Source organism: Oncorhynchus kisutch, linkage group LG22 (assembly GCF_002021735.2).
Source record: "Oncorhynchus kisutch isolate 150728-3 linkage group LG22, Okis_V2, whole genome shotgun sequence".
Lineage (NCBI taxonomy): Eukaryota > Metazoa > Chordata > Actinopteri > Salmoniformes > Salmonidae > Oncorhynchus > Oncorhynchus kisutch.
Genome location: NC_034195.2, coordinates 47063027 through 47090641, shown reverse-complemented (window position 1 = coordinate 47090641; position 27615 = coordinate 47063027). Strand labels below are relative to the sequence as shown.

General features: G+C 42.5%; 1 protein-coding gene across 1 annotated transcript in view; it reads left to right on the top strand.

Moving 5' to 3' along the window:
• LOC109867773 (transmembrane protein 263) overlaps window positions 1–25064 on the top strand; it is a 44311-nt gene extending 19247 nt beyond the window's left edge. Inside the window, exon 3 of the mRNA XM_020457054.2 lies at window positions 21173–25064. Coding sequence (XP_020312643.1) covers window positions 21173–21453 — 281 coding nt within the window. The 3' untranslated portion in view covers window positions 21454–25064. The remainder of the gene's footprint in view (window positions 1–21172) is intronic.
• Window positions 25065–27615: the final 2551 nt, after the last annotated feature.

Here is a 27615-nt window from a genome sequence, read left to right as displayed (position 1 = left end):
AGGCAAAGGGTGGCTATTTCAAGAATCTCAAATATAAAATATATTTAGATTTGTTTACTAAATGATTCCATATGTGTTTTGATGTCTTCATGATTATTAGAAAATAGTCAAACATAAAGAAAACGCTGGAATGAGTAGGTTTTTTAAAACGTTTGACCGGTAGTGTGTGTGTGTGTGTGTGATATATTTTTGTTTGTTTGTGTTTTTGCAGCCGGCCCATCTAGTGGAAATCGCTTTGCCTCAAGGACAAGATTCATGACTATAGGCTAGATTGTAGTTTCAGACCACTCAACAGAGTAGTTGACAGGAAGCATGGAAATGGCTTATTATAGTTTCACACCACTCACTTGTGTTTTCAGCCATGCAATAATAGGACAATTATTCCACTACATGTTACTGTTTTAAATGTATGTAAATTGTAAAGATTTTGTCTGTAATATGTCTTTCTTGTTATGTGTCGGACAGAGTAGTGGACAGGAGGCATAGGAATTGCTTATAGGACAATACTAGTTTTGTTTACCAACCATGCTATTTCATATCAAGGAAATCATGTATTCTTTTCTTGAAAAGCTTCTGTGCTGTACAAACCTGGCCTGATATATGTTGTATTGTATAGTGGTTCTATGGGTCTATTATTATCATACATTTCCTCGGGTCTTTTACCAGGCCCAATGGTGAGAATAGTTTTTTGTTGAGCAGTGTAGCTGGGCTAGGTTTACAGTGGGGCAAAAAAGTATTTAGTCAGCCACCAATTGTGCAAGTTCTCCCACTTAAAAAGATGAGAGAGGCCTGTAATTTTTATTTTTGGGAAATAAGTATTTGGTCACCTACAAACAAGCAAGATTTCTGGCTCTCACAGACCTGTAACTTCTTCTTTAAGAGGCTTCTCTGTCCTCCACTCGTTACCTGTATTAATGGCACCTGTTTGAACTTGTTATCAGTATAAAAGACACCCTTCCACAACCTCAAACAGTCACACTTCAAACTCCACTATGGCCAAGACCAAAGAGCTGTCAAAGGACACCAGAAACACAATTGTAGACCTGCACCAGGCTGGGAAGACTGAATCTGCAATAGGTAAGCAGCTTGGTTTGAAGAAATCAACTGTGGGAGCAATTATTAGGACATGGAAGATATACAAGACCACTGATAATCTCCCTTGATCTGGGGCTCCACGCAAGATCTCACCCTGTGGGGTCAAAATGATCACCAGAACGGTGAGCAAAAATCCCAGAACCACACGGGGGGACCTAGTGAATGACCTGCAGAGAGCTGGGACCAAAGTAACAAAGCCTACCATCAGTAACACACTACGCCGCCAGGGACTCAAATCCTGCAGTGCCAGACATGTCCCCCTGCTTAAGCCAGTACATGTCCAGACCCGTCTGAAGTTTGCTAGAGAGCATTTGGATGATCCAGAAGAAGATTGGGAGAATGTCATATGGTCAGATGAAACCAAAATAGAACTTTTTGGTAAAAACTCAACTCGTCGTGTTTGGAGGACAAAGAATGCTGAGTTGCATCCAAAGAACACCATACCTACTGTGAAGCATGGGGGTGGAAACATCATGCTTTGGGGCTGTTTTTCTGCAAAGGGACCAGGACGACTGATCCGTGTAAAGGAAAGAATGAATGGGGCCATGTATTGTGAGATTTTGAGTGAAGATGAAACGTGGCTGGGTCTTTCAGCATGACGAGTGGCTTCGTAAGAAGCATTTCAAGGTCCTGGAGTGGCCTAAACAGTCTCCAGATCTCAACCCCATAGAAAATCTTTGGAGGGAGTTGAAAGTCCGTGTTGCCCAGTAACAGCCCCAAAACATCACTGCTCTAGAGGAGATCTGCATGGAGGAATGGGCCAAAATACCAGCAACAGTGTGTGAAAACCTTGTGAAGACTTACAGAAAACGTTTGACATCTGTCATTGCCAACAAAGGGTATATAACAAAGTATTGAGATAAACTTTTGTTATTGACCAAACACTTATTTTCCACCATATTTTGCAAATAAATTCATTAAAAATCCTACAATGTGATTTTCTGGATTTTCTTTCTCATTTTGTCTGTCACAGGCCTCTCTCATCTTTTTAAGTGGGATAATTTGCACAATTGGTGGCTGACTAAATACTTTTTTGCCCCACTGTATATGTAGAAGTATTTTCTCCAGCAAACTGAATCCTTGCTGCCTTCTCAGCCTCTACTAAACGTTGAGTGCTTGGGACGGGACATGTTTTATGTCTATTATCTGACTTGGAATCTGTTAATTGTTCGTCAAGCTGTTTTTAGAAGCATTATAGTTATTTTTCTTTACAGGAGCTTACAACCATTCATCATCAGGGACATGGTTCCTATTGTCCTACTGCTGAACAAGCCTTGTACTACACTGTATTATATTATCTCAGTGTAGGCTAGTTTTCATTCCCACCACGTTTGGTTTCAGCATGACCCACGCCTTCTATACGAGCACAATGGTTTATTCCTCTCTTCTCTCCTCTTTCTGAAACTTTTTTAATTCATATTTTTCCCCCATTAGGATCATTTTTGTTTGAGTATGCAGTTCTGCTGATGATATACCCCAGAGTCAGAGATGATATACCCCAGAGTCAGAGATGATATACCCCAGAGTCAGAGAGGATGATATACCCCAGAGTCAGAGAGGATGATATACCCCAGAGTCAGAGAGGATGATATACCCCAGAGTCAGAGAGGATGATATACCCCAGAGTCAGAGAGGATGATATACCCCAGAGTCAGAGAGGATGATATACCCCAGAGTCAGAGAGGATGATATACCCCAGAGTCAGAGAGGATGATATACCCCAGAGTCAGAGAGGATGATATACCCCAGAGTCAGAGAGGATGATATACCCCAGAGTCAGAGAGGATGATATACCCCAGAGTCAGAGAGGATGATATACCCCAGAGTCAGAGAGGATGATATACCCCAGAGTCAGAGAGGATGATATACCCCAGAGTCAGAGAGGATGATATACCCCAGAGTCAGAGAGGATGATATACCCCAGAGTCAGAGAGGATGATATACCCCAGAGTCAGAGAGGATGATATACCCCAGAGTCAGAGAGGATGATATACCCCAGAGTCAGAGAGGATGATATACCCCAGAGTCAGAGAGGATGATATACCCCAGAGTCAGAGAGGATGATATACCCCAGAGTCAGAGAGGATGATATACCCCAGAGTCAGAGAGGATGATATACCCCAGAGTCAGAGAGGATGATACACCCCAGAGTCAGAGAGGATGATACACCCCAGAGTCAGAGAGGATGATACACCCCAGAGTCAGAGAGGATGATACACCCCAGAGTCAGAGAGGATGATACACCCCAGAGTCAGAGAGGATGATACACCCCAGAGTCAGAGAGGATGATACATCCCAGAGTCAGAGAGGATGATACATCCCAGAGTCAGAGAGGATGATACATCCCAGAGTCAGAGCTGATATATCCCAAGGTCAGAGATGTTCTGATGATATATCCCAAGATCAGAGATGTTCTGATGATATATCCCAAGGTCAGAGATGTTCTGATGATATACCCCAGAGTCAGAGCTGATATATCCCAAGGTCAGAGATGTTCTGATGATATATCCCAAGGTCAGAGATGTTCTGATGATATACCCCAGAGTCAGAGCTGCTGCTGCATCTGGCAGCGATAGATGATGATATATTCCATCAGGTCAGAGAGAGAGAAGACACTATTGGATGTAATGATGAAAGTAAATTATGCCTATATATGGTAATTTACTCTGTTCAGGCGAGTTTGTGTCTCAAATATCACCCTATTCTCTATTCCAATTACATTCAGCCGCGGGGAGATTTTTTTCTTGAGCGGATGGTCGGGGGACCAGGACAAAGTTATAAATAATTTTTCTGAATTTTACTTTGGGGACCGATGATATGGGATCTTTTTCTGGGTGAAAATAGTTAGACTAAATACTTTTAACACAGTTTACTATGTTGTGTAGTTTCTCATTCAGGCTTTCCCCAGCCATTAGGTTACATGTTGTTTCCACACACACACACACACACCACACACACACACACACCACACACACAACACACACACACACACACACACACACACACACACACACACACACACACACCACAACAGTACAATTGACCAGGCTGCTAAGGTGCATAGAAATTTGTAATAGAAACATGCTGAAATGAGAAAATAACTATTACGCTCTTAGTATCAGTGGCTGAGAACTACTTACACTCATTGGAAGTACCCCCCCCCCCCCCCCCTCCCTCCTGGTCCCTAGAAAGAGGAATATCTTAATTTAACCTTTTTGGCAGACCCTTGAAATGTCATAGTTCTGTATCAAAAGACAAAGTGACATTTTATTCATGACTGTGGAATTGGATTGATCTTTAGCACTCTTGTTGGAAAGTACAAAGAGCTATTTTCCCAGAAGAGGGTGAGAGGAAATGGAGAGAGGAGCGAAAGTATTATTACTTTGCGTTTTCCTCACAGGATGACAAACGGAAGGTTTCTTTGAGGTTTTGGCTGGAGAGAAAAAATAATTCCGACTTTCAGACTTGAATAAGAGGGAAATAACACAGACAGTATCATTTTAAGTCTAGCATCTTCTGAAAAATGAATGGAAATTCAGCGATGGAACGAGTGATGTTTTGTTGTTGTTTTTTGACACAAGTGGTAGTTGCCTGGTAACGGGGCGATGAAGTGTTGGTCGGCGTGATATTTGAAGAAATAAGGTGCTGCATGAAATCAACAACCCACAAGACCAATACTGATTCAGATGCCTGACACACACACACACACACACACACACACACACACACACACACACACACACACACACACACACACACACACACACACACACACACATATATATATTCGTGAGCTAATTGACCATTTATTTATTTATTTATTTAACCTTTATTTAACCAGGTAGGCAAGTTGAGAACAAGTTCTCATTTACAATTGCGACCTGGCCAAGATAAAGCAAAGCAGTTCGACAGATAAAACGACACAGAGTTACACATGGAGTAAAAACAAACATACAGTCAATAATGCAGTATAAACAAGTCTATATACAATGTGAGCAAATGAGGTGAGAAGGGAGGTAAAGGCAAAAAAAAAAGGCCATGATGGCAAAGTAAATACAATATAGCAAGTAAAATACTGGAATGGTAGTTTTGCAATGGAAGAATGTGCAAAGTAGAAATAAAAAAATAATGGGGTGCAAAGGAGCAAAATAAATAAATAAATACAAATTAAATACAGTTGGGAAAGAGGTAGTTGTTTGGGCTAAATTATAGGTGGGCTATGTACAGGTGCAGTAATCTGTGAGCTGCTCTGACAGTTGGTGCTTAAAGCTAGTGAGGGAGATAAGTGTTTCCAGTTTCAGAGATTTTTGTAGTTCGTTCCAGTCATTGGCAGCAGAGAACTGGAAGGAGAGGCGGCCAAAGAAAGAATTGGTCTTGGGGGTGACTAGAGAGATATACCTGCTGGAGCGTGTGCTACAGGTGGGAGATGCTATGGTGACCAGCGAGCTGAGATAAGGGGGGACTTTACCTAGCAGGGTCTTGTAGATGACATGGAGCCAGTGGGTTTGGCGACGAGTATGAAGCGAGGGCCAGCCAACGAGAGCGTACAGGTCGCAATGGTGGGTAGTATATGGGGCTTTGGTGATAAAACGGATTGCACTGTGATAGACTGCATCCAATTTGTTGAGTAGGGTATTTGAGGCTATTTTGTAAATGACATCGCCAAAGTCGAGGATTGGTAGGATGGTCAGTTTTACAAGGGTATGTTTGGCAGCATGAGTGAAGGATGCTTTGTTGCGAAATAGGAAGCCAATTCTAGATTTAACTTTGGATTGGAGATGTTTGATATGGGTCTGGAAGGAGAGTTTACAGTCTAACTGTAATTGAGCACAGGCACTCCATTTTGTGACAGACTGATCTATTGTTTAGCTGCCTGCCTGGTTTCCCCACTGCTATAGCCTGCTAATTGTTCAACAGAACTCTTAGACACTTACTTCTAACCAACAACAGCAACTAACAGTGTAATGACAAATTCCTAGAAGGAACATATGATAACAGACAGTCTGACAGGTGGGAGGGAAAGGGTGGTCAGGTCATATATAGCCAGAAGCTGTGTAGATCATAGTGATATTATTCTAGGGAAGGTTGTGTTGTTGGGAGTTAGGTTGAGTTATGCACCCTTGAGGAGAGGAATGCGTGGGAGGATAATCAGCATTAGTCAATGGGTCGTATGCAGAGTCATGAGGGAAAATACAAAGCTGAGACATGATTTGTTTGCCTGATGTTTGTACATGTCTCCATCACCCTGCTCTGGTTATCCTTAGAACTGACTGGCCTTTACTGGCCCAGCAGTCTGTAGGGACCATGTTCATGTGTTGGCAGTGTAGGCACGGACACCGCCTGTCAGCCAAGCTAGTTGAAGAGCCTCTGCCTGTAGATATTGCAGTTGACTTATGGACCTGTGTATGTGTTGGGGGGTATGTGTTTGTTCATCCGTGTGTGTTTGCATGACTAACTGTACGTGTACTTGTATGAAGGCTATGTGACTTGTGTATAATGTCTTAGTGCTAGGTAGCTGGGAGAGGTCTGTATTTCACTATCTTACGTAAGGAGCGTACGACCTCAAACCTATTGCTCAGCCTATGACGAGAGTTTGTTTTTATAATACTGAGTGTGCATGTAGCAAGTCAAATTTGACAGAAGTATAAATAATGAATGCAATCCGATATAAACACCGCCAGTATCAGAAGTACAGGATCTGGCCTTGCTGCGAACATCTGAGTCGAGATGATTCAGTGTCCTATTTGAGACCACTGTAAGAAGGTCAAAGGTCGGTTTTAATGTTTTAGACTGCTTCTCATATGGCTCCCTATTCACTTTGAAGTGCACTACTTTTGACCAGGGCCCATAGGATGCAGACTTAATGTGTTAATTGAGTGACAAAGACATAATAACCAGTCGTCAGGTCTAGGTACGTACGGCTATCTTTTAATTGCATTGCAGATATGTGTGCTGTGCTGTGGAGGAGGTTTGAGTTGACTGAGACTTGAGTCATCATCACCTCAGTTAACAGCACTGCTGAGCTCAGCATCGCCTTGCCTTGTCTTCCTGGAGACAACACTAGTTAGGAAGCACTGAGACAGAAGCGAGAGACGGGCTGTTAGGGTGAAGTATTTTCTTACTCTAATGTGGGGTGACGTGGAGGAGGCTGCATGGTGTCAAAAACAGTCGCTAAACAGACATTTTATTTTCAGGTAGTTGAGGAACAGTGTGAAATCAGTCTACAATGTGTGACCAAATGTGTAATTTGAGGGTGTAAAATGCCCAGACCCTGTGAATCAAACTCTGTCTGAGATGTAAATAACAGGGTTATTTATTGTCACATTTTGCCACCATTGTCTTTAGATGAGGTCAATAGTTAAATAAAAGTAATCATTTTTTCCACAACATCTTATCTTACAAAGCATTCAATCTGGATACCTGTTGGCTATCTAAATGATTGTGTTTGGTGTATACTTACCAACTATTTCCAAGGTGTGAACAATAACGGGCGATTCCACACCAAGGCCCAAAAATATTTTTGGGATCTCAGATTATTCTGTCAATTCTCTCATAGAAACTTCAATGCTTTTTGAATTTTTATCAGACATGTTTTTTTTTGATGAAAGTGCTCATTTTAGGCCCTTTTTAGACCTACATGTATATATGCCTTTTGTAAGACCCTATGATCCATGAACAACACATGATACAGACAGCATTTTGGTGTCATTGTACTCCGTATAGTGTGCTCTAAAATATTGCCCATTAATTGATTAAATATCAAAACTTTTAATATGAATACCTAAAAACGACCCTTTTCAATGTTCCAAAAACATATTGTTTGGAAGAATATATTCAGTGGGTTTTCTGCTAATTTTGAAGACATTACCCATTTTATACATAGAAAATGACATTACAGGTCATTAACTAATCACATCACTCCTTTAGGATTCCACATTCAGCAAATCACCAACAGAGGGAGTTCCCTTTAAATCCATTTTCCCAGTCACTTTGTTGGTGGTGCTGGTACTTAAAAAGTAGAAGAGCACCCACTCTGGAAATGTGATGTAGGCCTACTTGTAGAGTATATTGTTTAAAACAATATGTTTAAAAATGAACAAAATCCAAAGTTCATTAGTAATTTTGATGTTGAAGAAATGAATGTAATTTTTGTTTTCAGAATCTAGACGTTCTCCATGTTTGAGAGAACAATGACACCAAGATGTTGTCTGTGTCATGCACCTTCACGGATCATAGGTGACTCACCACCTGGATTCTGTCTCATGTAGCAACATTTAAATTGTGTTTTTCTACATTGGATAAAAGTAGAGAGTCATTGCTACAAAATGGTAGATCATACACTGCATTTGAGGAAACAATGGGAAAGTAATTCTGCTTTGAAAGTTGATCAACTTGTAAACCCAGTTTTGAGAAAATGCCATTTTAGTGTTTCGGTGAGCGAGCTCTTCTTTGTCTACACCCATTCAGCATCATTTTACCCCCTCTTAAGCTTTAGCCCCACCCATCTCCTTGCATTCAGAGCGCACACTTGACACTTTACCTCTGGATAACATGAAAACAGCCTAACCAGCTCTGCTGGCAACAATTTCATAATTTTTTGCCGAAGTTTACTGACACCAGCCATATTCAACAGGTGTTGTATACTTTAGCTTCAGACATGTAGCTAGCTACCTAGGTAAACAATTAACCTAGCTGGGTAAACAACATGTAAGATCACACACATCACATTAGCCAACAAGCCAGCCACCTAACGTTAGGTAGGGATAGCTAACAGTACACTTTAGCTTGAAATGAAACTTGACTGGGGTGAATTAGAAACGTGTATTATCTGAAAATGTAGCTAGCTAACGCTAGACTATCTTACCCTTACCCATGCATGATGGATGCGTCTCCCTGTCATGGATCCATACCACAAATAATAATAAATAATGAAATGAAAATGAAAATGGCGCCGGAAGAAATGGCAGCAGTTTTAACGGGCACCCAACCAATTCTGCTATTATGTGGGGGGTTTTCTCGTTATTTGTAACTTATTTTGTACATACTGTTTCTGCAACCCATCTTACGGCAAAAAAAGAGCTTCTGGATATCAGGACAGTGATCACTCACCTCGGATTAGACAAAGGTTTTTTCTTCAACAAGCAGGTCGCACAGGACATTCTCCTAACACCCGCCAAGGCTAACAACCCAGTTATTTGCAAGAGGAGGAAGGATCAGTAGAAGGCGTCAATATTACTCGCCAACGTGCAATCATTGGACAATAAATTAGACGAGGTACGATCACGAATATCCTACCAACAGGACATCAAAAACTGTAATATCCTGTTTCACGGAATCGTGGCTGAATGATGACATGGATATTCAGCTAGCAGGATACACGCTGCACAGGCAAGATAGAACAGCACACTCCGGTAAGACGAGGGGGGCGGTCTGTGCATATTTGTACACAAAAGCTGGTGCACGAAATCTAAGGAAGTCTCTAGATTTTGCTCGCCTGAAGTAGAGTATATTGTGATAAATTGCAGGCCACACTACTTGCCTAGAAAGTTTTCAGCTATACTTTTCGTGGCTGTTTATTTACCACCACAGACAGATGCTGGTACTAAGACCGCACTCAGTCAGCTGAGGAAATAAGCAAACAGGAAACCACTCACCCAGAGGCGGCGCTCCTAGTGGCCGGAGACTTTAATACAGGGAGACTTAAATCAGTTCTACCAAATTTCTATCAACATGTTAAATGTGCAACCAGAGGGAAACAAATTCTAGATCAACTTGTACTCCACACACAGAGACACGTACAAAGCTCTCCCTCGCCCTCCATTTGGTAAATCTGACCATAACTCTATCCTCCTGATTCCTGCTTACAAGCAAAAATTAAAGCATGAAGCACCAGTGACTAGGTCTATAAAAAAGTGGTCAGATGAAGCAGATGCTAAACTACAGGACTGTTTTGCTATCACAGACTGGAATATGTTCTGAGATTCTCTGATGGCATTGAGGAGTACACCACATCAGTCACTGGCTTTGTCAATAAATGCATTGAGAACGTCATCCCCATAGTGACTGTACGCACATACCCCAACCAGAAGCCATGGATTACAGGCAACATTCGCACTGAGCTAAAGTGTAGAGCTGCCACTTTCAAGGTGTGGGACTCTAACCTTGAAGCTTATAAGAAATCCTGCTATGCCCTGCGACGAACCATCAAACAGGCAAACTGTCAATACAGGGCTAAGATTGTATCATACTACACCGGCTCCGACGCTCGTCTTATGTGGCAGGGCTTGCAAACTATTACAGACTACAAAGGGAAGCACAGCCGAGAGCTGCACAGTGACACGAGCCTACCAGATGAGCTAAATCACTTCTATGCTCGCTTCAAGGCAAGCAACACTGAGGCATGCATGAGAGCATCAGCTGTTCCGGACGACTGTGTGATCACGCTCTCCGTAGCCGACGTGAGTAAGACCTTTAAACAGGTCAACATTCACAAGGCTGCGGGGCCAGACGGATTACCAGGATGTGTGCTCTGGGCATGTGCTCACCAACTGGCAGGTGTCTTCACTGACATTTTCAACATGTCCCTGATTGAGTCTGTAATCCCAACATGTTTCAAGCAGACCACCATAGTCCCTGTGCCCAAGAACACAGCACTTACCTCCATAGCCATGAAGTGCTTTGAAAGGCAGGTAATGGCTCACATCAACGCCATTATCCCAGAAACCCTAGACCCACTCCAATTTGCATACCGCCTTAACAGATCCACAGATGATGCCATCTCTATTGCACTCCACACTACCCTTTCTCCCCTGGACAAAAGGAACACTTATGTGTGAATGCTATTCATTGACTACAGCACAGCGTTCAACACCATAGTACCCTCAAAGCTCATCACTAAGCTAAGGATCCTGGGACTAAACAGCTCCCTCTGCAACTGGATGCTGGACTTCCTGATGGGCCGTCCCCAGGTGCTGATGGAAGATAGCAACACATCTGCCACGCTGATCCTCAACACTGGAGCTTCCCAGGGGAGTGTGCCCATTCCCCTCCTTTACTCCCTGTTCACCCATGACTGCATGGCCAGGCACGACTCCAACACCATCATTAAGTTTGCAGACGACGCAACAGTGGTAGGCCGGATCACCGACAACAACAAGACAGCCTATAGGGAGGAGGTCAGAGACCTGGCCGGGTGGTGCCAGAATAACAACCTATCCCTCAACCTAACCAAGACTAAGGAGATGATTGTGGACTACAGGAAAAGGAGGACCGAGCATGAGCACACCCCCATTCTCATCAACGGGGCTGTAGTGGAACAGGTTGAGAGCTTCAAGTTCCTGGGTGTCCATATCACCAACAAACTTGAATGGTCCAAACACAGCAAGACAGTCGTGAAGGGGGCACGACAAAGCCTATTCCCCCTCAGGAAACTATAAAGACTTGGCATGGGTCCTGAGATCCTCAAAAAGTTCTACAGCTGCAGCATCGAGAGCATCCTGACGGGTTGCATCACTGCCTGGTATGGCAATTGCTCGGCCTCCGACGCAAGGCACTACAGAGCGTAGTGCGTATTGCCCAGTACATCACTGGGGCTAAGCAGCCTGCCATCCAGGACCTCTACACCAGGCTGTGTCAGAGGAAGGCCCTAAAAATTGTCAAAGACCACAGCCACCCCAGTCAAGCGGGACCGGAGTGCCAAGTCTTGGACAAAAAGGCTTATCAACAGTTTTTACCCCCAAGCCATAAGACTCCTGAACAGGTAATCAAATGGCTACCCTACTCAAATCGCTACTACTACTCTCTGTTCATTATATATGCATAGTCACTTTAACCATATCTACATGTATATACTACCTCAATCAGCCCGACTAACCGGTGTCTGTATGTAACCTCTCTACTTTTATAGTCTCGCTACAGTTATTTTTCACTGTCTTTTTACTGTTGTTTTTATTTCTGTACTTACCTATTGTTCACCTAATACCTTTTTTGCACTATTGGTTAGAGCCTGTAAGTAAGCATTTCACTGTAAGGTCTACCTACACCTGTTGTATTCGGCGCACGTAACAAATAAACTTGATTTGAAATGCCCTTCGTTTGAAGATGTGATAAGGGATTAGGTGTTTTCCCATCTCTTTAGGTATCATACTCTAATTCCACTGATTTCAAAACTCAATCCCCCAGAAAGTGGAGAGCAACACTTATGCAGCTCCAATACACAATAATTTTTTTTTAAATCAGCGTTCGACAGGATTACCAACACAGACTGAAATAGACAAAAGCCTTTTATATGGCCTTTTATATGGCAGACCAATCCGAACTCATCTCTCGGCATGCCTAGCCCACTCATCTCAGCCAATCATGGCTAGTGGGAAGGTTGCTGTCTTTTCATGTGGCTTAACAAACAAGGCTAGCAATTTAATCATTTTATTCATATTTATAGATGGTATACAAATTTGTTATTAAGGCACATGCAAGTTCACATGTTCTATATGTTCAAACTTCTCTCCTGTGATGTCGTGACTTGTGACATATGCCCAGCTTCCTGAATCGGGTCAGGGGTCTTACAGGAGGCATGTATAGGTCTAAATATTGCCTAAAATGGCCACCTTCATGATTTTCTCAAAAATGGTTTGTGATACAAATGTAAAGAGCATATCAAATGTCTTTCCTCTCAATTAGCTTTCTATGTGAGAATTGCCAGAACAAATACCAAAAATATTTTCAGGCTACGCTATATCAGATGGCATGTTGTTTATCTTTGTTTCCTGTTTTCTCCTTCCACTAAGACACTGAGGTGGTGGTGGTAGTCTCGACTGCTCTCCTTGTTTATATAGACCTGTGGTTTGTCTTTACCCTGAGACCTTCCTGCCTGTCTCCATTCAATCTAAGGGAGAGGTTCAGCTCTTATTCCCCTCTTTGCACCTTGTCCCAAATACTCTGAGGTATCGATTGAGAGAACAGTATGGTATTGATATCATTCACTAGTTCCCAACCTGTGTGCAATGCAGAATAGTTTGATCACTAATCTGTGTTGAAGAAATAGGAAAAATCGAATCTACCAAAATACTTTATTGTGTGTGCGTGTGTGCGTGTGTGTGTGTGTGTGTGTGTGTGCGTGCCTGTGTGTGTGCGTGCCTGTGTGTGTGTGTGTGTGTGTGTGTGTGTGTGTGTGTGTGTGTGTGTGTGTGTGTGTGTGTGTGTGTGTGTGTGTGTGTGTGTGTGTGTGTGTGTGTGTGTGTGCGTGCCTGTGTGTGTGCGTGCCTGTGTGTGTGTGTGTGTGTGTGTGTGTGTGTGTGTGTGTGTGTGTGTGTGTGTGTGGAGGACTCTGGCTGATCTGATGATTTTATTATGGACCGGTCAAGTGTGAAGTCACACTTTCCTAAACACAAGGATATTAAAGGTTTAGAGAGGCTAGCCGTATTTCACACAAAGCTCTCAAATAAATAAACACAGAAAAGTCCTGGTTAAATTTAGAATCCTTAGTTGAAACAATAACAAAGAGGACACCCCACCCCTGTTTAGGTAAAAAGCTGAAGGATGAGCCTGGAGAAATTCAACCACTTTCAAATTCATAAACTATGGATGCGAGGACTGACCTTCCACGATATCCAAATTATAGTTGTAATCATGTTTTGAGGCTCTGCCGTTATTGTTTATATTGACATTGTTTACAAACAAGTAAAATATTCTTATATTTGGGGTTCTGTTGAACTAAGCTCATGAGGCAAGTTATATTCATCAACAATCAATGGGTATATAAGTCCCAAAAAATGTATGTAAGTAACTAAGGATTCTAGCTTTATTTAACTTGTTAAGCTACAATGCAGGCCTAGGATGAATACCATCTGCTGTCGGTATATATCCAAAAGCATAAGTTGGCAAGACGACACTAAACATCTGCTAGAGAAATGTTACAGTAGGTAGATTTGATTTTGATTTGATTTTGATTGGATTAGGACCTCTTTTAGTCCCCATTTGGACTAATCTTCCAAGAGTCCTTAAACATTCAAATACAATTTATAATACAAACACACTTTCACATTTAAACACACTATTACAAACATACATAATATACTAGCATAATGACCCAATAAATACTCAATCTAAAAAAATATTGATTCTTCATCTACTATAGTCCCACAACATTTCTATATACTATATTTAAATTGTTTTTAAATAATGTTTAAATGTATATATTGAAAGGTTTCTAGTTTGCTCAGTTAATTTATTCCATTTCTTTATTGCTCTAAATCGAAATGTTCTTTTGCCCATTTCTTTTTTCTGTCTGGATAACGCATAGATGGTGGACAATCTATTCCTAGTATTTGTTTGTTATAGCAGCGTGGAGCTCTTGGTTGTGTAATCAGTATTCCCATTAAGATGTTATGAGGTAGTTACTATGCAGGAGGAGAAGAAATGGTCTGAGTGAGAATCTGTATATTGTACAGGAGAGGTATCCTGGGTTTCTGATTCACCAGGGTCCACTGTAAAACACACAGACGCATGCAGACACACACAGAGTAGAGGAGAGAGATGATGCCATGGCAGCAGAAGCAGCAGCTCCCAGCTGCAGTTCACATTAAAGCTACTCTCTAATTGTGTGTGTGTGTGTGTGTGTGTGTGTGTGTGTGTGTGTGTGTGTGTGTGTGTGTGTGTGTGTGTGTGTGTGTGTGTGTGTGTGTGTGTGTGTGTGTGTGTGTGTGTGTGTGTGTGAGTCTCTAATAGACCGTCTGGACTCAGTGAGTCGCCACACTGCAGTATCTGGATTCTCTTCCTCCTTGGGTCACATCCCAAATGGTACCCTATTTTCTATATATATTTTCAATATTAGCACACTTTAAAGGGAATAGGGTTTCATTTGGGACGTAACCTCATCCCCTCAAACTCAGCAGAGGCTGAATTAGCCTGCAGGCTGCTTAAGCTTCCTCCCCTGGTAGAATTGAACTAGCCTACCATACAGGTATGATACCCTCAACAGGTTGATTGGCTGGTCCCTAATATCAGGAAATTCCCTATGTAGTGCGCTACTTTTGAGTAGAGCACTGGTCAAAAGCAGTGCACACTACATAGGGAATACGGTGCAATTTTGGACACAGGCATTATCTTTGTTTTATGGGATTATTATTTATGGCAAGCATTACGGCAGGCATACCTTACCTCTGCAATTTACTGGCCTCTTGAGAGAGATTCCTCACTAAGAAGAGACAAGGGTTTCATCCCAAATGGCACCTTATTCCCTATATAGTGCACTACCTTAGACAAAAGTAGTACATTAAATAGGGAATAGAGAATCATTTGGGACACAGGCAAGGATGGTTTTAAAGGTTGTTCCAGAACACAGACGGTGAGGGACTATTTGGCTCCATCAGAATCTGGGTTTATTATCGGCCCGTGACATTAGTTTGTATGGACCAATCAGAAGCAGAGAACATGGTGTATATGGTGTTTCACATGCTCACTGCAGAGGATACAAAGAAAGGCTGCTGTTTAGAGACTAAATGAATGTCAAAAGGTAGATTTCTATACCCTATGTAATTTATACATTTACATATCATTAATCATTCGATTGTTTCTACATTATTATAGCCTTAATAGACTTGTACTTGACAGTGTTGATGAAATAAGAATGTTAATTTGCTGTGACCGTAAAGGCCTGAGTAGTGGAGTGCTGCAGAAATGGTTTTCCTTCTCGAAGGTTCTCCATCTCCACAGAGGAACTCTAGAGCGCTGTCACCGTCGGGTTCTTGGTCACCTCCCTGATCAAGGCCCTTCTCCCCGATCGCTCAGTTTAGCCGGCGGGCCAGCTCTAGGAAGAGTCTTGGTGGTGCCAAACTTCTTCCATTTAAGAATTATCGAGGCCAATGTGTTCTTGGGGACCTTCAATGCTGCAGACATTTGTTGGTACCCTTCCCCAGATCTGTGCCTCGACACAATCCTGTCTCTGAGCTCTACGGACAATTCCTTCGACCTTGTGGCTTTGTTTTTGCTCTGACATGCACTGTCAACTGTGGGACCTTATATAGACAGGTGTGTGCCTTTTCAATTCTTGTCCAATCAATTAAATTTACCACAGGTGAACTCCAATCAAGTTGCAGAAACATCTCAAGGATGATCAATGGAAACAGGATTCACCTGAGCTCAACTTCGAGTCTCATAGCAAAGGGTCTGAATATTTATGTAGATAAGGTATTTCTTTTTTTTTTTTTATACATTTCCAAAAAATTCTAAAAACCTGTTTTCGCCTTGTCATTATTGGGCATTATGTGTAGATGGCTGAGGATTTTTCATTTTTTAAATCCATTTTAGAATAAGGCTGTAACGTAACAAAATGTGGAAAAAGTCAAGGTATCTGAATACTGCCTTCTTAAAACCTTTAGGTCCCAAACCACTGATGCGTGTTCCTACAGACCAACATCAGGCTAATGTTTTGGGAGTTTGTTCCCAACAATGCTTTGGGAGTTTGTTCCCAACAATGCTTTGGGAGTTTGTTCCCAACAATGCTTTGGGAGTTTGTCGTACATACGAAGACGTTCCAGAATGTGTCATTTGTGTTGTCTGAAGCCCTGTTTAGAGCCATAGTCATATTAGATATTAATAGACATGACAACAACAGTGTGTTAATGTTTTGTGTTTGATGGCAACATGATGTACGTCTCCAGAGGATTCATACAGAATTCCTTGTACTCTGTAGATGTAGCACGTTATGGTGTTGCTTAGGAGGTGTAAGGTTGTGACATTCTACTATTTGTATTTGTATTTATTATAGATCCCCATTTGTTCCTGCCAAGGCAGCAGCAACTCTTCTTGGGGTTTATTATGGATCCCCATTAGTTCCTGCCAAGGCAGCAGCAACTCTTCCTGGGGTTTATTATGTATCCCCATTAGTTCCTGCCAAGGCAGCAGCAACTCTTCCTGGGGTTTATTATGGATCCCCATTTGTTCCTGCCAAGGCATCAGCTACTCTTCCTTGGGTTTATTATGGATCCCCATTAGTTCCTGCCAAGGCAGCAGCTACTCTTCCTGGGGTTTATTATGGATCCCCATTAGTTCCTGCCAAGGCAGCAGCAACCCTTCCTGGGGTTTATTATGGATCCCCATTAGTTCCTGCCAAGGCAGCAGCAACTCTTCCTTGGGTTTATTATGGATCCCCATTAGTTCCTGCCAAGGCAGCAGTTACACTTCCCGGGGTTCAGCAACATTAAGGCAGTTATATACAATTTAACTTATTACATTTCATAACATTTTTCACAACACTTTGTTTTCCCTCAGGCCGCTACTCTACTACCACGTATCTGCAATGCAAAATCCATGTGTACGTGTGTGTGTGTGTGTGTGTGTGTGTTATCATGTGTATGCGTGTGTCTGTGCCTGAGTGTGTGTCTCTTCACGGTCTCCGCTGTTCCATAAGGTGTATTTTGATCAGTTCTTCCTATATACACTATAGCTCACAGCTCAGGGATGAGATGGTACTGAGTGTTAGTGACAGTTGGTGTTGGTGTCTTGTCCTCCAGAATTGTTCATGAGAAGCCTCTGTTTGAGGGTTGACAGCAAAAAAGAGACCTAGGGCACACTTCCAAAATGGCACCCTATTTCCTATATAGTGTGCTACTTTTAACCAGGGCCCTTTGCGGTGCAGACCTACCCTCTGCTGTGGCTATGAATACAGGTCTACTACAGATCTACCACCATTCAGAGCCGCAGGTTGACGTGGTAAAGATGGTGACAGTGTGTAGGAGGTGCTGTATGGATGTGCTTCTTTCAGCCACAGATACAGATGTCTAAAATAGCATAATGGTAACAGCCCTGCCAACACACTTGTATTTGTTTATTTTTGTATTATTATTTTTACCTTGACATGGAGTCATACTGAGACCAAGGTCTCTTTTATAGATGAGCCCTGTATCAAACATACACATCAATATACACTATATGGGTGGCATGTGGCCTAGTGGTTAAGAGGTTATTGTAAATTGATGCGTGTAGGGAAGGGAGATACTTCGTCAGTTGCACAACTGAACACATTCAACTGACATTCATCTTCGCAATTAACCTCTTTATCAGAGAGGTGCAGGGGGCTGCCTTAATCCACGTCCACAGTATCGGCGCCCGGGGAGCAGTTGTTGTTCTGGGTTTAACTGCCTTGCTTAAGGGCAGAATGGCAGATTGTTCCAACTTGCCGGCTCTGGGATTCGGACCAGTGAGCTTTCGGTTACTGGCCTATAACCCGTAAAGGACCTATCACTCGTAAATGACCTATCACCCGTAAAGTAAAGAACCTATCACCCGTAATAAAACGTTGTGTGCTATGATAAACTGCGTCCAGTGGCTTCAATACAGTGGCACCTGTATTCATATAAGCAATATCACCATAGTCAATAACCGTAATGAATGTTTACTGAAGGATTTGTTTTCTGCTGTTTCACAATAGGCCCTATTCCTATAAAGGAAGCCCATTTCATTCTTAACTAACTCATCAATATGTTTTCTGAAAGATAGCTTATCTTCAATCCAGACACCCATATATTTAAAGAGACAGAATTTGTTGTCGTGCCTACAAATTAATACGCAAGCTGGTTTTATATATATATATATATATAAAAAACATTTTTTTAATGTAACCTTTATTTAAATGGGCAAGTCAGATAAGAACAAATTCTTGGCCTACCCCGGCCAAACCCTGACCTGGACGACGCTGGGCCAATTGTGCGCCGCCCTATGGGACTCCCAATCCCGGCCGGTTGTGATACAACCTGGAATCGAACCATGGTCTGTAGTGGCGCCTCTAGCTCTGAAATGCAGTGTCTTAGACCGCTGCTCCACTCAGGAGCTGTCACGACTTCTGCCAAAGTCGGTTCCTCTCCTTGTTCGGGCGGCGCTCGGCGTCGCCGGTCTTCTAGCCATCATCAATCCACTTTTCATTTTCCATTTGTTTTGTCTTGTCTTCTCACACACCTGGTCTCAATTTCCCTTATTACATGCTGTGTATTTAACCCTCTGTTCCCACCATGTCTTTGTGCGGAAGTGTTTATTGTAAGTGCATGTGCACGTTTTCTCTGGTGCGCGACGGGTTTTGTACCCATTTGTTTATTGTTCTGGTTCCGGTGGTTTTATGAATAAAACTGCTTTGTTGATCACCCAGTTTTGCTCTCCTGCACCTGACTTCCCTGCTGCCAATTACGCACCCCCTTACAGGAGCCCATTATATCTGTACTTCATGTGGATAGGAAGCTATTGAACATTTGGCCTATATTCTATTGTAGTAGGCTTATTCCAGGTGGCTATTGAATAGGAGGCCTACTGAATATTATTTGTTAAGGAGGGAGGAAGAGGAGCAGGTGGGAGGAGGAGGAGCAGGTGGGAGGAGGAGCAGGAGGAGCAGGTTCTTAAGGTTTTTTTATAAAGACATTGTCAGTGTAAAAAGGGATGACATGAACAGCTCACTCTGGGTTGAGTGTCTCTCTCCCACTCACCCCTCACTAGTTACCACAGTACATTAGTTAATACATGTTTTGTCAAGCCAAAAGGGGGTGGGAGGGGAAATGGAGCTGGAAGACATGCAAAACTGTCACCTCAATGTTCTGCTTGGATTGAGAGGGGGAAATAAACAGAACTGTGTCAAATCATGCAAAGATGTGACAGGGACTACTTTATCTGCTAGGGTGGAGTGGTATATGATTTTTGGGCTATGGGGAGATTGGGTAATGTGGCCGTAAAGGCCTTTTTACTGCACAGTGCAGTCAATGGACTAGATTCACCCAAAAATTACAATGCATTAATCAGGGAATGATAATGACTTCACTAGACATTTATTAGTGTGGTACACTTTGGAGAGTACCATTACAAGTTCAAGGACCTCTCGCTCGCTCTCTCGCTCTCTCTCTCGCTCTCTGTTACTCTCTCATAAAGTTTTTTTTAAAAGCTTTTTCTGTCCATATTTTATGCCACATTTTAAAGCCTTGGCCTATGACTCAGACAACCACTTTAGTGCCATTCACTTTGAAAGTCTGTCAGCTGTAAGCAGTGAAAACAACCATGGACATGCATTGTGGTTCACTACAGCCACACGCCATACATAGACCATAAACACCATAACCCATTTTATAGGTGCCTTTATTTCCCCCAAGCTGTAGAGCGAAGTTTCCACTAATAAGCTTTTTATTTTAAACAGGCTTGTATTCCACTGTGAAGGAAAACTGTCCCTATTATTAGTGACCAGGTGGTAAAGCCTAGCAATTATATTGTGACTTAAATAGAAGATGCTAACAGAATGAGAGATAATAATGTGAACTCTTGAGTCATCAGCCAGGTCATGTAGACCTGAGGCTTTAGAGCAGACAAGAACGTTCTCCTCCATCCCTAGGTACATTTAACATTTGAGTCATTTAGCAGAAGCTCTTATGCAGAGCGACTTACAGGAGCAATTAGGGTTGCGTGCCTTGCTCAAGGGCACATCGACAGATTTTTCACTTAGCCGGCTCGGGGATTTGAAACAGCAACCTTTCGGTTACTGGCCCAATTCTCTAACCGCTAAGCTACATGCAGATATAAATATCAGATATGTGACATTAGTCTTCGTATTGAGATGTTGTACTTTAGGGAGGACCACTGACTACAATAACTCCAATACATCAATCTTACATTTCCCAGCGTCCCTTTGCATCCCAAATGGCACCCTATTCCCTACATAGTGCACTACTTTTGACCAGAGCCTAATTAGGCCCAGGTCAAAAGTTGTCCACTATGTAGGGACTGAAGTGCCATTTGGGAATGATGGATTGGCGTTATTGTAGTCAGTGGTCCTGTTTGTTCCTCTGAGGGACTGGGATGTTAATCTACCGCTATAAACACCATTGAGAAAACTCATGGAAAGCTTTCATCTGGAACTTTCTTTCAGGCACCTAGACACAAATGATGAATCTATAAATTGTTTTTTTTTACACTCTCTTTGTCTTTCTCTTGATCTTTTTCTCTCTCTCTCCCTTTCCCTGCCTCTCTTTCTCTCTCTATCTATATATCTATCTACCTCTCTTTCTCCCTCTCCCTCTCTCTTTCTCTCTGCCACCATTCCCCCCTGCAGACGGAGAGAAGGACCACCCTAAGACCGAGGCGGGGGTCATCTGGAGGGTGACCGGCGGTCTCTTCAACATGACCAAAGGGGCGGTCGGAGCGACATGGGGAGGCGTGGCCTGGGTGGGCTGTAAGAGCTATGACATCACCAAGACGGTGGTGACCAGCGTGCCGGCCGCCGGCGTGGGATTGGTCAAGGGCAGCGTTTCCATGGTGACGGGGGGAGTGGGGGCGGTAGGGTCTGCTGTAGCCAGTAAAGTTACACCAAAGAAAAAGGACAAGTCTGATTAGACCTAGACCCAACTACCACCCCATTGCTACAGTATAGTTTAGAAATGTCTCCCTGTCTCTCTGCTGTGTTTAGGTTCCATCTGGTTACTATGGGGAACCATTCAGAGTTGAAAAAGGCAGAAGTAACTCAGATTTGCGTGTAAATCATTCGTTGACGTCAATGGGGAATTTGCACGGAAATCTGAGTTAAGGTTGCAGATCTCAAGTCAGAATACTGCCCTAAGGAAGCATTACAGAGGGGGATTATGGGAATGTTGATTTGTTAGGATATAGGAATTGACCAGAATGTTGAATTTACTGCCGAGGTACTCTTGAGAGGGATCTCATGTCTTTTTGGTTAATCTGGGTCTGGGTGGGGAAGGGCATGATAATATGAAGACAATCCACAATCCACAACAATTTGGTAGCGATTCAGCAAGGACACATCTACTCATTTCTCAAAAGCTTGAGGTTATTTATATTCTTCCAGTTTTACTATGAAAAGGTATCTTTACATTGACAAGTATTAAAACAAAGTTACTTCACACAACTTAATTTCATCCGTTTGACATCAGTGATTGGGGAATACACACCAAACAATGTGTGTATGTGAATATGTTACAACATTAACCATGTCTACATTGTATTTCTGATCAATTTGATGTTATTTAAATGAGCTTTTCTTTCAAAAACAAGGACATTTCTAAGTGACCCCAAACTTTTGAACGGTAGTGTATGTGTTATATATGTGAAAAACAGGCATATGATTCCTATTGATGCAGACAAAGAAGGTTAGAGGAACCTTGCAGTCTTGCAGTAAATATTTTCATTGTAATGCAGGTGTTTTCAGATTAATGCTTGATGAGTTGGACATGTGGTCAACAAAGCGTGTAATTGCATAGAAACGGACAGAAGAAGTCATGGAAATGACATTTTTACGTGCATGTTACATATACCAGCAGATGTCCTGAGCTGTTTAAATAAATAAAGCACCATTTCACCAACAAAGAAACACGCACATTTAAAAATATATATATTTAACCTGGCAATTCAGTTAAGAACAAATTCGTATTTACAATGACAGCCTACCCCAGCTAAACCCGGACGACGCTGGGCAAATTGTGCGCCGCCCTATGGGACTCCCATTCACGGCCGGTTGTGATACTGCCTGGAATCGAACCAGGGTCTGTAGTGACGCCTCTAGCGCTGCTATGCAGTGCCTTAAACCGCTGCGCCACTCGGGAGGCCTTAAAGTTAAGAGATGGCTGAGTTATTGATAAATCAGGAAATCCGTGTCCATTTAAATATTTTATAAATCCGCTCCACAATGGCCTATCAAAGACATGACCATGATGAACCTTGTTAAGTTTCAAGCATCATAGTTCATGCCTACATCTCAAATGGCACCCTATTCCCTTTATAGTGCACTACATTTGACCAGCATCCATAAGGCTGTAATCCAAAGTAGTGCACTGTACAGTATAGGGAGTAATGTGCTATTTCGGACATAACCCATTTCATTCACTTATATATACTTTACTCAAATGTATGTTTATGTTCCTTCATTTGCATTAGATCAGGGACCGCGGCCCATTCATCTCCAGAAACAGAAAAATAAATCAATAATAACGCATTTAAAAAATGTGAACTCAGTTGGGGTCTCAACTTATAGTAGAATACACATGGTGCATTTTTTACATGTGGTTTTGCATCAGCAGTTTTTGTCTTAGGTCAGTCACTGACAGTCACTGAATTAGCCCATGTCAATTTACATTTTTAGATTTGTAAATTAGTCTATCCAGCTATCTAAACTTGTAGTAATCATGGTCAAATTACAGACTGAGGGTGCCCATGGATATTAACCAAATGTGTAGAATTGCAGGAAATTAGCTTAAAAACTGCAAATCTTTCTCTCCGCCCCACAGCAAAATGAGTAGAATTGCATGGAATTAGTTATAAAATTGCAAAATGTTCTCTACTCCACATGGCAAGAAGTAGAATTGCATCAAACTTATTTAAAAAGTACAACATTTTCTCTATATATTGTATTGTATAATTGCAGGAAATTAACAATAAAAAAGATCTATATAGATTATCTCCACTGTCAAGAGGGGGGCCACTAACAACAAAATGTAGCTCTGACTACATGTGTGGGTATGAATGTGGGTACGCAGACCCGCTAGCCACTGCAGCTTTCAGATTTGTTGTGGCCCCCACCCCAATCAAAGGTGCCCATCCCTGCATTACATTTATAAATACTGATAGATAGTTGACAGCGACATTCCCAGAGTAGGAGGGAGAGTTGAAAACAAACATGCCTTTTCTTTCTATGCTTTCCAATCACTTCTAGCCTTGGTCCCAGTCTGTTTGAGTTCACAAGATGATATAAACGGATCTGGGACTAGCTAATTCACTTCCACATTGTTACGTGTAATCCTGAATTACTGTCCATTCTGATCAGAGAATAAAAGTACATGACCAATTTCTTCCCACTGGACAAATACTGGTTGAATCAACATTGTTTCCACATTTAAACCAAATAACTCAATGTGATGACGTTATCAACACAGAAAACTGATTGGATTTGAAAAAAGTCATCAACGTAAGGTAATTTCGTATTTTTTTTCCCCACACGACTTTTAACCTAAATCAAATGACATCGTGAAATGTTTTGTTAATTTCACGTTGAATTCACATTATTTGACAACTTGACCACATGTAAATCGAAACTAGACGTCTGTTCCCAGTGTGCTGTTTGTTCTCCTTTTCAGTTTGGTTTCTTACATTTTTATTTGAACAGTCACTGTGAAGACATTTTTATTTGAAAATAAATCAAGAGAAAACAACTCGGCATGGTATTTCCACACCCTCACATTATGCATCGCATGTTTCAAGAGGTCGTTTTTCCTTCTTCCTGAACACAATATGCTGTTTATTATTATGACAAGTCTCACCTATTTTATTTTCATGCTGTTTCATCTTGTCCTGTCTTTACTGTTTTCATCGGGACACTTCTGCTAGTTAATATATATGTCTTGGAGACTCTGTTACTATAAACTGGGATGGGGCCCTGGTCAAATATAGTGCACTATACACCAAGTGTACAAAACATTAAGAACACCTGCCTAATTTTGATTTGCCCCCCCTTTAGCCCTCAGAACAGCCTCAATTCGTCGGGGCATGGACACTCCAAGGTATCAAAAGCGTTCCACAGGGATGCTGGCCCATGTTGACTCCAATTCTTCACACAGTTTTAAATCCTCTCAAACCGGTGTGACTGGCACCTACACCCATACCGCACTTGAATCTTTTGTCACCCTCTGAATGGCACAGATAAACAATCCATGTCTCAGTTGTCTCAAGGCTTAAAACTCCTTCTTTAATCTGTCTCCTCCTCTTCATCTACACTGATTGAAGGGGATTTAACAGGTGACATCAATAAGGGATCATAGCTTTCACCTGGATTCACCTGGTCAGTCTATGTCATGGAAAGAGCTGGTGTTCCTAATGCTTTGTACACTCAGTGTATATTGAATAGTGTGTCATTGGGGTCGCAGTTTTTTGTCTATGATAGAACTATTTTTGCAAAAACTGATGCTGTATTCTATAAATAAAGCTACTCTGTATTTTAATTGCAGTTTGTTGCATTTTATTCGGTCGCTCAAAAAGTGAATGCTGCTTTCTGTTTCAGTCATTTAGCAGATGCTCTTATCCAGAGTGGTTACATTTCTGTACTTTATCTCCATGCTGGTCCCTCGTGGGAATCTAACCCACAACCCTGGCGTTGTAAGTGCCATGCTCTGCCAACTGAGCCACACGAGACCCCTCTGCTCTCTCTCTACCCTCACCCTCAGAGAAAGTTATGTGTCCAGCTGATGGGAAGGTCATTCATGGTATCATGTATTGGAAAAACAGGACACATTTGTGAGAATATTCCAATATTAGTCTGCTTTTGCATTATGTGATAATATTAATTCTGGTGATGCTGCCTCCTTGACTTCTCCCTCTACTCACCTACCTTCTCCTGTGGAGTCAGTTTGTGGAGTCAGTTTGTGGTGTCGGTCTGCTGTGGTGTCGGTCTGCTGTGGTGTCGGTCTGCTGTGGTGTCTGCTGTGGTGTCTGTCTCCTGTGGTGTCTGTCTCCTGTGGTGTCTGTCTCCTGTTGTGGTTTCTCCTGTTTCGGCAGTCTGATCTGGTGGCAGTATGTTGTAGTTGCTGTCTGTCTGCTGTGGTGTCTGTCTGTCTGCTGTGGTGTCTGTCTGTCTGCTGTGGTGTCTGCCTCCTGTGGTGTCTGTCTGTCTGAGGTGGCTGCCTGTCTGCTGTGGTGTTTGTCTCCTGTGGAGTATGTCTGCTGTGGTGGGGTGTCACGCCCTGACCAGAGATATCTCTGTTTTCTTTATATTTGGTTAGGTCAGGGTGTGACAAGGGTGGGTACGCTAGTTTTTGTATTGTCTAGGGTTTTCTGTATGTCTAGAGTTTTTGTAGGTCTAGGTGATTTGTATGTCTATGGTGGCCAGATATGGTTCCCAATCAGAGGTAGCTGATTTATCGTTGTCTCTGATTGGGGATCATATTTAGGTAGCCATTTCCCTTTGGTGTTTGTGGGATCTTGTCTATGTGTCGTTGCCTGTCAGCACTCGTTTGTATAGCTTCACGGTTCGTTTTGTTATTTTGTTAGTTTGTTCAGTGTTCATTCTTTAAATAAATAAGAATATACGTATACCACGCTGCGCCTTGGTCCGATCCTTATAACGAACGTGACATGGGGTGTCTGTCTGCTGTGGTGTCTGTCTGCTGTGGTGAGGTGTCTATCTACTGTGGTGGGGTGTCTATCTACTGTGGTGGGGTGTCTGTCTGCTGTGGTGGGGTGTCTATCTACTGTGGTGGCTGTCTCCTGTGGTGGGGTGTCTGTCTGCTGTGATGGGGTGTGGTGGCTGTCTCTTGTGGTGGCTGTCTCCTGTGGTGGCTGTCTCCTGTGGTGGGGTGTCTATCTACTGTGGTGGCTGTCTACTGTTGTGGCTGTCTACTGTGGTGGCTGTCTACTGTGGTGGCTGTCTACTGTGGTGGCTGTCTACTGTGGTGGCTGTCTACTACTGTCTGCTGTGGCGGCTGTCTCCTGTGGTGGCTGTCTGCTGTGTACTAAGAAGAGTGATAGTAGAGGAGAGGCGAATAGAGGTTCAGGGTGGGTTGTTTTCAACTACTCCAATGGGGTGAAATAATGTACTTTCCAGTTTCTATTCCATCCGGCTGTGGATATGTGGTTGACTTCAGCTTCGGTCATGCCTCTATAATCTGTTCAGTGGCATATTGCAACACAGTCAGCACCACACCTTCTATCACTGAGGATGAAACCCAGATGGCACCCTATTACCTATGGCGCCCTATTACCTATACAAAGGCCCTATTACCTATGGCACCCTATTACCTATACAAAGGCCCTATTACCTATGGCACCCTATTACCTATACAAAGGCCCTATTACCTATGGTGCCCTATTACCTATACAAAGGCCCCATTACCTATGGTGCCCTATTACCTATGGCGCCCTATTACCTATACAGAGGCCTTGTTACCTATGGCACCTTATTACCTACAGTATTGCGACCTATGACCTATGGCATCCTATTACATATGGCGCCCTATTACCTATACAGAGGCCCTATTACCTATTGCGCCCTGTTGCCTATACAGAGGGCCTATTACCTATGGCATCCTATCACATACGGTGTCCTATTACCTATATGGAGTCCCTATTACCTATGGTGCCCTATTACCTATCACGCCCTATTACGTATGGCACCCTATTACACATGGCAACATATTACCTATGCAGAGGCCATATTACCTATGGCAACCTGTTACCTATGGCATCCTATTCACTATGGCACCCTATTACCTATACAGAGGCCCTATTACCTATGGCACCATATCACCTATGGCACCTTATTACCTGTTACGCCCTATTACCTATGGCCCCCTGTTGCCTATGACATCCTATTACCTATGGCATCATATTACCTATGCAGAGACCATATTGCCTATGGCACCCTGTTACCTATGGCACCCTGTTACCTATGGCACCCTGTTTTACCTATGGCACCCTGTTTATCTATGGCACCCTGTTTACATATGGCACCTTGTTACCTATGGCACCTTATTACCTATGGAAACCTATTACCCATGG